Below are 14,039 nucleotides of genomic sequence, written 5' to 3' on the forward strand. Positions count from 1 at the left end.
GAAACATAAATTTAATTATACAGATACAGTCTTTATATATATAAAAGCATTTAATTAATTTCAAAATTAATCTATATTTTGGTGAGTAATGGGGTTCACGAAAACAGGAACATACCCTGTTTTTTACGTTTATTTATTTATTTATTTATTTATTTTTTTCAATTTTTGGTAAAGGTGTTTTGGTTAGTTATACTATGTAACTTTTACATAGTTCGAGAAATTTCGTATTTATTTTCTTTAATTTTAAATATTTTGCATTTGCCGATCATCATCAGTTAAGTACAGTAATTTAATATTTGGTAAAAAATGTGTACTACATATTTATTATATATTATTTTCTATCAAATATTTTATTATATATTTAGTCAAAATAAATATTTGATAAAAAAAATAATGTTTTAAAAAATATAAATAGGTTGGGCTAAGTTCAATACTGTTGAAGTGGTGATGGAATGGGTAATTTGTTAGTGTTTAGCAGGCCATTTGTTTCATTTTAATTTGCTTTTTGAATAATACAGTTAGAGATGGCGATGCACTTCTTGAGACCTAAGCATTATGCTTATTTTTATTTATTTATTTATTTTTTGGGTCTTCGACCACAGGGGAACACTATGAGGTGCCTCGACTGTACTGCTTTACAAGTTCTATATATAGCCATACAATCGGATTTGTACTGTATAAGGCAAATATATATATGTATATATATATACATATATATATATACACCCAAAGAGGTGTATATATATATGTATATATATATTAGATACTTGGATATATATAATAAAAAGAATATAATCCAGTTAATATTGCTATTTTTGTTTTATATTGGTGGATTCGAAGTTGAGATCTATGTTAAAACTTGAAACTATATGAAAAAATAAGCACATCTCGTAGTTGACATGATAGACATTATTGGATATCCATATACTAATTAGGATACCGTAGAACTATTATATTAAGCATTCTGGTACTCCATTAGCAAATTAACAACGTAAAAAAGAAAGCCATGAAAATCATTCAGTTTTTAGCAAATATTTTGCAGATATGATAGTTTATTTAGATTGAGTTTAGGTTGAGGTAGTGATGGTCTTTAGAGGCTGAAAGCCATGTCGAAGACTTGCTTCCCAAACTTTCTCAATGTTGGACATAATGTTACCACACTCATGTTCCTTCCAACCTTCCAAAGCGTGTATAATCCCAGCTATTCTCAAGGCACTCATCACCCTCCTTGGGAACCAATTCTGAAACACAAATTAAACAAAACATAATAAAATATTGATAACTGAGATATTATTGATATACATACATATATAAAATTATATTGTAAATTGGTTGATAAAATCAAATTAATTTACCTCGCAACAGCGTAGATTTTCAAGAGACACAGGAATTGCCATTGCTGGTGTGTGGTGGTAAAAGCAGTCTTTGCGCAATTTAATGTGAAAGATCATGTTTTTACTAATGTGAAAGCTCGTGTACAACTGAAAGTACAGCCATTTTACCAAAAAAAACAAAAAAGGAAAAAAGTACAGCCTTGGGCAACATGATTATACCTGTTCCCCCTAGCAATTCAAGGTTCAAACCTTCTACTGAAAAATAAATAAATAATAATAATAATAAGAAGAAGAGGAAGAAGGAGAAGAAGAAGGAAGAAGAAGAAGAAGAAGAAGAAGAAGAAGAAGAAGAAGAAGAAGAAAACTAAAAATAAAAAATAAAAAAAAAACTCAAGGTTCAAACTTAACTAAAAATAAAAAATAAAAAAAAATTCAAGGTTCAAACCTATTTACCCAAATAAACAAAGTCAGATTCCACACACACACACACACACACACACACACACACACACACACACACACACACACACACACAAAAAGAAAAAAATTTGATATGAGAAAAAGTGATGGGTATTTTTAATTTCCCACATTGCTCCTTTGTTCTTTTCTTTTAACTTCTTCATCCAAGCTTTTTTTTTTTTTATTATTATTAAAAATAAAATAAAAAGTTTTTATGTAACTTTCTTGTGGATTAAATACATGCCACAAAACAACATACCAAACCAAATAAACCATTTAATTTATTTATTAAAAGATTACAACTTTTACCAAAATGCTTTACAAAAAAAAAAAGTGATATATATATATATATATATATATATTCCATTAAAATAAAATAATATATTCCATGAAATTCACATAATTGACAAATTTATTTTTATTTAAATAACACAATATTATGCAATAATTCACATAAATGACAATTTCATTTTTATTTAAATAACATAATATTTCATATAATTAATCCAAAAATAGTTTTTATAAAATGTACCACTTCCTATCTTTCACAGTATGTACCGCGGATATCTAAAAAAAAGTACTCATTAAAGTAATTTTTTTTCTAGTATTTTTCACGCAATTTACTTGGGAATTTAACACAAATCTTAATCAAAACTAACAATTTATACACCAAAGTGAAGCTTAAGGTACAACGATCGTGAATCGAATTTTACCTGTTAAAGATTTGGTTGGCGGAGGTCGGGATCTCGCTAAGAAGACTGGTCAACTTAATGTTTTCGAATTTCACAAACTAGATCAAACTGAGCCAAGTGAACCTCGGATTTGGGTTCATGAGGGTCGAAATTGTTGGAAAGGGTGGTGGATTGGTCGGGAACTCATCGGAGTTGAGAAAATCGGCTAGTCGCCGCTGTTGCCGGAAAATGTCTCTGGCACCATGGTGTTGGCGGCTATCCACTTTGGTATAAAAGGTGCAATAACTGTGGATAGCCAACACCTTGTCATCGAAAACTTTTTCTAGCTACGGCGGCGACTAGCTGGTTTTTATACTAAAATTAAATAGTTCTGTCTATTAGTGTTACATAGAGTGATATGGCGCAAAAGTCATCAGTCTCTTTGTTCTGATCTTCACACTCATTTCTTTCTCTTTTATTTTCTTTTCATTTGGTTACGATGGAGTCTTCCTAACTCTTCCATCTTTTAATCTCTGCCCCATCAAGTGTTCTCATTCTCTATTGGATACACTTTTTTTTTTTTAATTTTTGTTGGGTTGTTGAAATCTATCCATTTTTATTTTTATTTTTATTTATATTTAATATGCCTCGATCAGTTGATTTGTTACTTTTGTTCCGCTGAACATCTGGGTTTCTTCCTACCAGATAGCAGATTGGAGAGAGGGCTATAAAGGGCTGGAGTTTATCCTCTCCATTAGAGGTAACATACTCTAAAATCTTTTCTCTTTGATATTCTGTTCTCTACTTGAATCATTTGCTGATTTATTTTATTTTATTTTATTTTTTCCTGTTGGTTTTTGTGATGATGTTCATATGTTTCAGCTTGAAATTGACCATCAGACTAGGAGTTTGTGGTGATAGTTTGATCTTGAGCTTTGCATATATATATATATATATATATATATTCCCAAAATTAAATTTCAGAACTTTTATATTGCTATATAGTAAAATGGACTATAAAATAGAGTAATAATATGAAAAGAGACGGAAAGCAATAAATTACAAAGGCGCACATACCAAATTCACTTGCTATCTCATTCCATTAGGTCCTAACCAAGGCAGAGTAGGACAAGGTTTATGTATAACACCGAAAAGGACATTTTTGGCCACCCACAAAAAATTGAAAGAACTTCATTGACATAATTGACAATGACACCATTCTATTGCCACATTACATGACATCAGTAAAAAAATAACTTCTTAAACAAACCAGCAAGATTGAACGCTCAGTGAGCCAGGTAATTTTACATTGTCTTTCGGTTGATAAACTTTCAAATAAGGAACAAATTTCATTGCATATAGAAACTTACATAGTTATCAAAATCAACTATAAAATTGTTCCCTTTGAAGCCTTTGACTGTACTTCTTCACTTAATCCATCTCCCACTAGCTAGATCTGAAACAGTTTATCACAAACATCTGAATGAGTGGCGGACAATAAGGATGTATAAACGTGATAATTAGCACTAATCTTAAGAGGGCATGATTTGCAGCACAGTTTACCTTGTGAGAGTAGCCTTTTGAGCTAATTTACTGGAAAATGTATTGCTACCGAATGATTTGTTAAGTTTGATATACTCATCCTTATGCAATGCAGCTACCTGAAATAAGCTCTATTAATTCATGTAGAAAAGATAGTTGAAGTAAAATTTTGAACTTGAACCTTCTTAAGCGTTGCCTATATACTTCATACTGTAGTAAGCAATTAACTTGTGTTTGACATTTATAACTTTTGAAAACAGAACAGAAAAGAAACACCTTTAGTGGTATATGTATTTGTATATGCATTTGTCTATGTTTGGAAAGATAATGTGTAAATATATTCGAATATGTTGATATATAGATATGGATTTTCCTGGACACCCTTGTTGCACAGAGAAAAGGCAATGGTTATACAACCTTAGTAAGTTTGCCTCTAAGGAGAACTTTGGTTGTCCCTTTTGGTATAATGTTTAGAACTACGGCGGCTGCTAGGCTACTTCCATCCACCACCTTTATTTTCGGCTTAGGATGCCTTAGCACACAATGCCCACCATATCTGTAACACCCCGTCCCAAATCGCACCGGAATCCGTGCACGTTGACCGAGGTTGACCGTTGACTGTTGACCGAAGGGGTCAAAAGTTGACTTTTTGACTCGGTGAGAATTTTGAGTTGACTAGGGTACCGTGGCGAAGTGCATGATGCCCTGAGTTCGTAGACTAGTAGCACGTCGAAAACGGAGCTACGGTTTGAAAGTTATGGGCAAAACAAGTTGAAGTGTAAACTGTCTAAAAGGTGCCGGGAGTTGACTTTTTCTTGTGATGTAATTGTGAGTTGACTCTTGTATGGTTGTAAAGTACTCGTCGATACGAGTTCATAGACTAGCGGCACGCTTAAATCGGACATGTGGTTAAAAAGTTATGGACGTTTGAAGTTTACCGGATACCGTATTATTTTAATGTTTTTGGGTCGTGAACAGTGAAATGCCACGTGTCAGCTTCTTAGTGGTCCACGTGGCATGAACAGTGTCACGCAGGGTTATAATTTTGAAAAACTCTCGGGGAAGAGAGAGAAAGAGAGAGAAGAGAGAGAAAGAGAGAGAGGAGAGAGAAAGAGAGAGAGAGGACCCGCCGGCCGCCGGTCATTTTCACGTTTTTCTGGCCTAGTTACTGTACACGCGCCGGCCAGCCAGATTGCCCACCTCATTTCCGGCAAAACCTCCAAATTTCACGGCGAACGGCCGCCGGACGCGCCCGGATCAGACGTCCGAAGTTTGGCGGCGATTTTTCCCCCTCCACCGCCGGCCACAGCGAATCGGCACTATTCTGGCCGATATACAGTACACGCGCCATACACCCAGCATCCTCTCCTCAAGTCCGGCCTACCCACCAAAAATCACGGCCATCGGACCACCGACGCGCCGGGATCGGAGCGTTTTCCGGCGAGGGGTCGAAAATCTTCAAACGGTGATTTCTCCGCCGTCCGACCTCCGTTTTGCTCACCGTCGGTCCCGTTGGATTGCTCTCCTCACGATCCATTCAGTTCCTTGCCCTGCAAAATATATCAGTTTTCCATCAAAGAGAAAGCAAGAGAATGGATTGTGCTAAACAGTCTAAGTTTGTTGGCTTTGTCTAAAATAGGGATGAAACTTTGTTAGCATCTTAAGATTTTCATAGTGTTTCCACTGAATCAGTGATTGAATTTGAAAATTGATAATCATAGTTTATGTTTATTGATATTTTATTTAAGTTTTAGCAAGGTTACCTAATTCAAGAGACCTAAACTCTACACTTTAACCCCCTTTTCCTCAGCTTCAAGTATGGCTTCCTCAACCAAGCCATTGATAGATTCATATTGCCATTGCAAGAACTACTAGGAAAAAAGCATTGAAGAGTATAAATCATCACATTAAATCAACTAATGGAAATTAAATTAAGAACACAATTTATCTAAATCTTATTTGTATGAACAGTTTTCCTAGAGTGGAATAATAACCTTGTAATTTGTATTTTGGAATAGCCCAAGTCTGTAATCTGAGTTTACTAAATTGATGTGTCTCAACCACGAAAGTGCTACCATAACTCCATGTTAACACCATGGACCACATTGTCACTGGCCACATCAACCATAAGTACCATTTTGAAGTGTGGGGCCTAGAGGCCAATGAGGCAAATCTCAGCTGTGGATGATAGATTCTGGAGAAGTTAGATGTGTTAGATGCACCGCATCTGGCACTTCCTCCTCTCTCTTGAGTGAAGACTCGTGTAGGGAATCTGAAGATTTGTCCATTGATCCATAGATGTAGTCATAGAGTGGCATAAATAAGGAGTAGTTGGTTTGAAATTGAGTGTGATGCAGAGAATGGAACCTGTTGTATTTGTCCAAATACTGACTTTGAATTACATATTCACAGAAGCTGAACAAATGGGTTATTTGGAGCATTATGTTATGTACTTGGTTGATCAATTTTTAATAAATTACGTATTACCCAAATATATATATATATATATATATATATGTCTTATTACCATTTATCTTAATAAAAGTAGAGATGAAAGTTAATTGAAAGAGGGGTTGGGAGCTTACAATGGAGTTTACATATGGTACTTGAGAGGAGGAAATATAGAGAAGAGCTAGTTTGGAACAAGTTCAAAATTACAGTGGCCCATATTGTTCATGAAATCAGTTTAAGTCATATAACCAGAATAGGATGCTATGGAGACAGTTCCTGTGAACACTGTAGTCAACATTGGGATTGCAAACAGGACAATATATGCCAGGTGCGCCGCAAGTGGGTGGGTGACAGCTGTCAAAGAAGTAAAAATACAACTAACTAATCTCTATCAATATTCAGTGCACTGTGTCTCTCTCCTTAATTCCTTGTAATTTTGATTAATTATCATACATCCATAGAGCAAAACAAAAACAGCATGTTATGCATATCTTTGGCCAGTACAAACTATATATATATATATATATATATATATTCTTGTCAGGGGTGGTGTAAGAGATTTGAGAATTAGACGCATCATGTACATAGAGATCAAGTTTCAAACAATTTAGCAACCTGAATAACCACTTCCATCTATCTAACATGTCTCCATAAATTCCATCAAGTGCCATTTAAAAGCTAACATCTGGATACGACAAACATTACTCTAATTTATGCCAAATTCTGTCCCATATATTATATGTATTTGCATCAATCACACAACAAATTGACAAATATATGTAAATATATTAAAATTTCCACACTTTTAACAAAAGCAAGCATGTCATCTATATATATAGTGTTACGCAGTAAGAACTTGGGAGCTATATAAATATTTCTGTAGTTTATCATTCAATCTTAATAACCTTGTTCCACTTGTAACTGATATAAATCTATGTCAATGAAGAATAGTTCAACACAACATCCTTCAATGATCTCACACGATGTAGAAACTTATTTTGCATAAAGGAACAAACCTAATAATAGTAATAATTAGAAAAAGCCAAAATATTAATGCATATAATATTTTTATAATTATAATTAGGCTAACATAACGATTGATTAGTTGAAATTCATGATAGGCTGAAACCCATGTTGAAGAGTTGCTTCCCAGATTTTGTCAATATTGTTGGAGATGGTGTCGTTGTTCCCACATTCATGTTCATTCCAACCTTCCAAGGCATGCACCAGCCCTGCTATACGCCATGCACTCATCACCCTTCTTGGCAACCAATTCTGTTACATGTTATAAACCAAATTTTTATTTAGTTGATCTAATAAGAGACTGATTATACCAAAAGATGATATCAATAGGTCATGACCAAATTGGAAATTATTGGTTAATTACCTCACAAGAGTGTAGATTCTCAAGAGATGTAGGAGTAACCATTGCTGGTGTGTAGTGGTAGAAGCAGTCTTTGCGCAATTTCTTAGGTGGGAATTGGGAGAATGGAATAAATATTGTTCCCTTCGAAGCCTTTAACTGCTCTTCATCGCTCAATTCATCTCCCACTAGCCATATCTGCAACAGTATTGAATTAATATTGGTAAATTGGTAGGAGCCTAAGCAGGATATATATGATCAATTAAGTAATTGGTATTATTATTACCTTCTGAGAAGAACATTTTGAGAGAACCAATTTACTTGCACATGATAAATTGGTAGTCAATGATTTGTTAAGCTTCAGATACTCATCCTCATTCACTGTAGCTACCTGAAATCATGAGCTTCAGATACATATTTATTCGTGATTTTTTTTTTTTTTTGGGTCATTACAATAATACCCAGATACAATCACTCATGTTGAACATAAATTTCAGTTACCTTGAACCATCGAATAAATGCTTTTTCCTTTGATGTTCACACAATTAATCAGTAATTAAGTTGTCATAAATTGTCATTTACATAGTTATCGTTATTGCTTAATTATTTTCTTCTCCAAAAGGAAAGGAAAATATCTTCAACAATTCACCGTATATATGAATTTATATGTGTGTGTGTGTGTGTCTATATTGATGATATTTACCTGGACACCCGTTTGGCACAGAGCCAAGGCAAGGGCGTACGCGACCTTGGTAAGTTTGCCTCTAAGAAGAACTTGGGTAGTCCCTTTTGGTATATTGTTTAGAACTACAGCCACTTCTAGGCTACTTCCATCCACCAACTTAACTTTCAGCTTTGGATTCTTTTCCACATAAAGCCTTCCGTATCTATTCAACTCCTCACTCTGAAAATAAATTTATTATTATTTTTATCTTAAATAGAAATAGGGACAAAAAGTAAATATCTGAAAAATTAAGAAGCAAAAACTTGCCTGGTTCAAGAGACCTAGACTTAACACTTTAACACCCTTTTCCTCTGCTTCAAGTATGGCTTCCTCAATCAAGCCGTTGATAAATTGATTTTGCCATTGCAAGGAGTACTAGGAAAGCATATATATGGAAGAGCAATTATACCCAAATGCAAAACAAATGAATTTAGAAGAACACATTTAATTGGATTAACATGTGTATAACAGTATTTAATTATCTTACCTGGAACTTGTATTTGGGAATAGACCAAGTTTGCAATTTGAGTTTATCAAAACGATGCCTCTCAACCACAAAAGTGCGACCATAAATCCAAGCCAACATCATGGTCCACATTGTCACTGGCCACATTAACCATAGGTACCATTTTGATGATGTGTGGGGCTTAGAGGCCAACGAGGCAAATCCCAACCGCAGATGGTAGATCGATTCTGGTGTTGTTAGATGGGTTAGATGCACGACATCTGGCACTTCCTCCTCTCTTTTAAGTGAAGTCTCATACAGAGAATCCGAAGATTTGTCCATTGTTCCATATATGTAGTCATAGATTGGCATAAACAAGGAGTAATTTGTTCGAAATTGAGTGTGATGCAAAGAGTGGAACCTGTGGATGGAGTATTTATCAAATAATCGCCATTTTTGCTATGAGTTATATTTTACATGTACGTGTAATTAATAATCGAAGTTGATTAAAAATTGAAAGAATGATTGGAAGGCTTACGATGGAGTATACATAAGGTACTTGAGAGGTGGAAATATAGAGAAGAGCCAGATTGGAACTAGCTCAAAGTTGCAGTGACCCATATTGTTCATGAAATCAATGAAAGTTATGTAACCAGTATAGGATGCTATTGAGACGGTTCCTGTGAACAATGTGGTCAGAATTGGAGTCGCAAACAGGACGAAATACGCTAGGTGCTCCCCAAATGGATGAATCACGGCTGCCACATAAATATATTTTTATAATATTTAGTAAAGAAAATTAAAAATACATAATCAAATTACATAATCATATATAAGCCTCCAACAAAAGGGGTCAGCTATTAGGAGTCCAATAGATAATTTATAGAAATTGACCCCAAAAAAATAAAAAATAAAAAATAATGATAACGCACAAGTAATGGGCTCGGTGACAATGGAGGAATGGTGATGAGAATGATAGCGAGAGTAGAGGAAATGGTGGTGAAGAGCTCTGTGGAGCCAGTAATAAAGGAACTCAACCGGACCCACATGAAGCAAAATTGTCATGACCACTCCATCTGCCCTCCACAACGGCAAGTTTGAAGCCCGTTTCACTGTCTTGCTTACTACGTATAACAATATTCCATTCAACAATATTTGGTCGTCCCTATTAATTAGACCCAAATTAAATTAATTAATAAGTGAATTAGTTAATTAATTTAGTTAATTAATTGTAGTTATCAGTACTAACCAGTTCCTTTCTCTGTCAACTTGGTCGAATTCGAGACCTCTATCTAGGATCCGATTGTTACCTTTGGTGGTTCGGTAACGAGAAAGAGTGATCCAAATCTGGTTGTGAAGAAATCTCCATAATAGAAGTGGTAAAATCAGGAAATGAGACAGGTCTCTCTCTTTCTCATTCGCTTTAAACATGTATGAGTATGTGTTCTGAATCGCCCATGGTGCCAATATCATGTACTGCATGCATAACCCATATTTTTAACTCACAAATAATAACGGTATCCATTACAAAGAAAATATTCATATCATAATATGAATTATTACTGTTATTATATTCATTTTTACAACCTTCATATTAAATATTAAATTGGAGGAAATTGAGTAATAGAAATATATATAGTCGGTTGTACTATAAATAGATAACAAAATAATTCTAACAGTATCTAATGCCCTTAATTTGAAGAACTTAGATTGATATAGAGCTTGATAAGCATGCATCTTCAATCCAATCTTGATCATGTGTTAATATAATATTTTTATTTTCTTAATTAAAAAACTATGAAAAATTTTTCAAATATATTCGAAAATAAGTAATATCCAAATATATTTAAGATAATATAATCCAAAATTAGAGAAAATATCATGCACAGAAACTTTCTTATTCCTCAGTACATATGACACCTTATAATATAATTAGTGTCAGCATATATACATGCATCACCATGCATACATTCATGCATAAATATACATACATACAATCCTATATATATATGTATATATAAAGTAGAGCTACATGTTCGTAACATACTCTGCATATGTGATCATATATGGATGCATACATGCACGGCTTTGGCTCTCATAAATAATGATTTTAATATTATATGCTTATTATGGATGGCATGCATATGGAATCAAAATACTTATGTTTAATGACCTTTTGACCTAGACAGAGTGAGTGATAAATATAGCTGAGAGAGAGAGAGAGAGAGAGAGAGAGAGAGAGAGGAGATTGTAATATATGGAAGGAAGACCTTAAAACTTCCAAGAGGCTTCCATGGCCAGTCAGAAAGGATTCCGGGCTTTGATGCCATAGCTACTTGTTTTCTTGCTCTCTATCTCTCTGCAATCTACACACACATACACACACACAGACATATATATATCTATATATAGGAAATGTAGATATGTAGATATTAATTGATGATTTCCTTTCCACAAATGTTTTGGGTTTGTGTATATATCATCTGCGTGCATGTGGTAGTGTTCTCGAATGAATTATTAATGCTAGCTAACCTTGAAATTTCCAGCTACCTCTCTTTGTCCTTATGTCGTCAGCGTGATATGTAGTAGTGTTCTTGAATGAATTATTATTTCTAGCTAACCTTGAAATTTCCAGCTACCTCTCTTTGTCCTTTTATCCAAAATTTGCATGCGATTTGGTCGTTAATTATTATCAAAACAACACGCCCATGCATGTCATGTGTCCGTAAGTATTGCCTTTCTTATATAACGACTAAACTTTTTTTTTTTTTTTAATTACAAATAGAAGAATGGAGATTTTCATCCAAGTTAAATTTTGAATTTTAAATCTAAAAATGTTTTCTCAATAGATTTGCCATCAGACTAAACTTATGAGTACCACAATGACTAAACTTAAACTTCGCATATTAATATAAAAATATTATTTAATTATTTATTAATCCATTTCCAATCAAGAAGTAGATAAATAAATATATTATTATTAATACGTGTTATCAATGACTAATTTTTAAAGTATAATAATGAAATTCACAATTTATCACTAAAAATAGTACTAGCTTAATAGAAGTAAATTTGTGGGTTTGAAAATTGCCAATCGAATTTTGGTATACTTCATTATTGCCTCTAAAAGTCCCATGCTACAATACTGTATGGCATAGGAAAAAAATAAAAAAACAATAACATAATAAAAATCGCAGTTTGTGACCGGGTGGCAAAATCAAATACAGAAAGTATTTTTCCCCTGCACAAAGGAGTGGAAACTGTGCAAATGTGTGGATATTTTAAAAGTATCACCTTCATTAATAGTTTTAAAACTGAAAAACAAAAATAAAACAAGGTAAAGTGAAAACCCTTGAACCTATGAAATTTTCAATATAAGATGACGCTTAACTATGTACTTTTTTATAAAATTAATTATGTACTTAACGCATTAAACTTGTACCGATAAAATTGATATTGCTTTTAAAAAAAAAAATTTAAAATGAAAGTTATTAATTAATTTTGCTGTCCAATCAATGCCAAATATACCCGAACACGATCAACAATACTAACTGTACAATTTTTTAAACAAAGTTAAATTACTTGACTCCATTTATTTCTCTCACATGCTAGAGTTCTTTATTGTTTTTTTGGTTGCTTTCATTTGCCTAAGTTCATCATAATTTCGTGTTTAACTGTTCAGGGAAAAATTTGTTATAATTTCCATAGGCTCGGGCCTACGCTAATTAGCCAAAGGTCATGCATTTTAAACACTCCGATATTAAATTTAATTCCTATCTTCACCCACTTCACTCATCGAAGAAGTTGTCCATCTTATTTGCATGTCCTTTGTTTTCATTTGTAAATTATTTCATCCAAAAATTAAACCCCTTCAACCTTATCCAAGTACATATGTGAAACGATATTTTTCTGACCCTCTATTGAGCATGTTGTAATGGATGTAATTATTAATTTGAGACCCAGAAGATTAAAATTATAATGTGAAGAAAAGTTGGTATTTTCCCAGCCATATATATATATATATAGGTAGAAAAATGGTTATTAAAGAATGAAACAAATATATATTTTTTATTGTAACTTTCATAAATGTGGTTAAAAGTAGACCTGGCAATTTGGATCATGACACGGCGACACGACTCGAAAACGACACGAAATAAATGGGTTTGGATTTATTATAAATGGGTTCGGGTCATAATCGGGTCAACCCGTTTAACACGATTATTAATCGTATCATTTTCGGGTTGACCTGTTTAACTCGAAATTGACCCGTTACGACCCATTTATTAAACGTGTCAGTTTCAACCCGACACGATTATATACCTATTACAACCCATTTAAATTTAATTTTAAATTAATATTTTATCACTAATATAATATTTAATAACTAAAAAATATTATAAATTAAAAATTTTATAAAAATAATTTTCTATTACTAATTTTTTAAAAACAAAAAATACATCTTTAATAAAACAAAAACATAAAAATAAAAAAAAAAAAAATTTCGGGTTAATAGGTTAATTTTCGGGTTAACTGGTTAATAGGTTAGTTTTCGGGTTAATAGGTCAATTTCAGGTTAACGGGTTAATAGGTCAACACGACCCGTTAAAATAATCGTGTTAAACGGGTCGTGTCGGGTTGACCTGTTTATAAACAGGTCGGGTTAGTGTTTTAGGTACCTGACACGATTAATAAATGGGTCGTGTTCGGGTTAGGCATTTTTGACACGATTATTAAACGGGTTGACACGAACACGACCCACCAACCCGAATTGCCAGGTATAGTTAAAAGTATAAGTCTAAGTAACACTTACATTTATCAAAAGCAAAAAAAGCGATACTTTTCATAATCGGTCATAATATTATAAAGGGGACCCCAGATAATTAATGACATCTATTAGTATAACTAGTAATATGATTTTAAGAAGTAGCCTTTTTCTTTTCAGTTTTTGTGATTTAACTATGGTTAACAAATTAGATTTGGTCCAATAATAAAAGTATTAAAAATCTAATTCAAATTTTAAAATTTAAACTTCAATCGAAATTTGAACCAT

At 33.2% G+C, this 14,039-nt stretch overlaps 1 protein-coding gene and 1 pseudogene across 3 annotated transcripts; both read right to left on the minus strand.

The window, feature by feature from the left end:
• Window positions 1-1,020: 1,020 nt before the first annotated feature.
• Window positions 1,021-7,090, minus strand: LOC132803806 (very-long-chain aldehyde decarbonylase CER1-like; annotated as a pseudogene).
• Window positions 7,091-7,321: 231 nt separating this feature from the next.
• On the minus strand, window positions 7,322-11,637 carry LOC107403679 (very-long-chain aldehyde decarbonylase CER1). Of its 3 annotated transcripts, none has more exons than XM_025068333.3 (11): window positions 11,522-11,637; window positions 11,260-11,348; window positions 10,239-10,465; window positions 9,922-10,154; window positions 9,528-9,747; window positions 9,032-9,410; window positions 8,812-8,919; window positions 8,524-8,724; window positions 8,107-8,211; window positions 7,845-8,018; window positions 7,322-7,732 (listed from the first exon to the last, which is right to left on the minus strand). In XM_025068333.3, the coding sequence occupies exons 2-11, from the start codon at window positions 11,317-11,319 to the stop codon at window positions 7,559-7,561; spliced, it is 1,881 nt and encodes a 626-aa protein (XP_024924101.3). In that variant the 5' UTR covers window positions 11,320-11,348; window positions 11,522-11,637; the 3' UTR covers window positions 7,322-7,558. The 3 variants fall into 3 exon arrangements, with proteins under 3 accessions (XP_024924101.3, XP_015866074.3, XP_060673025.1); XM_016010588.4 differs by having other exon boundaries at window positions 11,260-11,355; window positions 11,522-11,627; XM_060817042.1 differs by lacking the exon at window positions 11,522-11,637 and having other exon boundaries at window positions 11,260-11,492.
• Window positions 11,638-14,039: the final 2,402 nt, after the last annotated feature.

The sequence above is a fragment of the Ziziphus jujuba genome, chromosome 5 (genome assembly GCF_031755915.1).
Source record: "Ziziphus jujuba cultivar Dongzao chromosome 5, ASM3175591v1".
NCBI classification, from domain to species: domain Eukaryota; kingdom Viridiplantae; phylum Streptophyta; class Magnoliopsida; order Rosales; family Rhamnaceae; genus Ziziphus; species Ziziphus jujuba.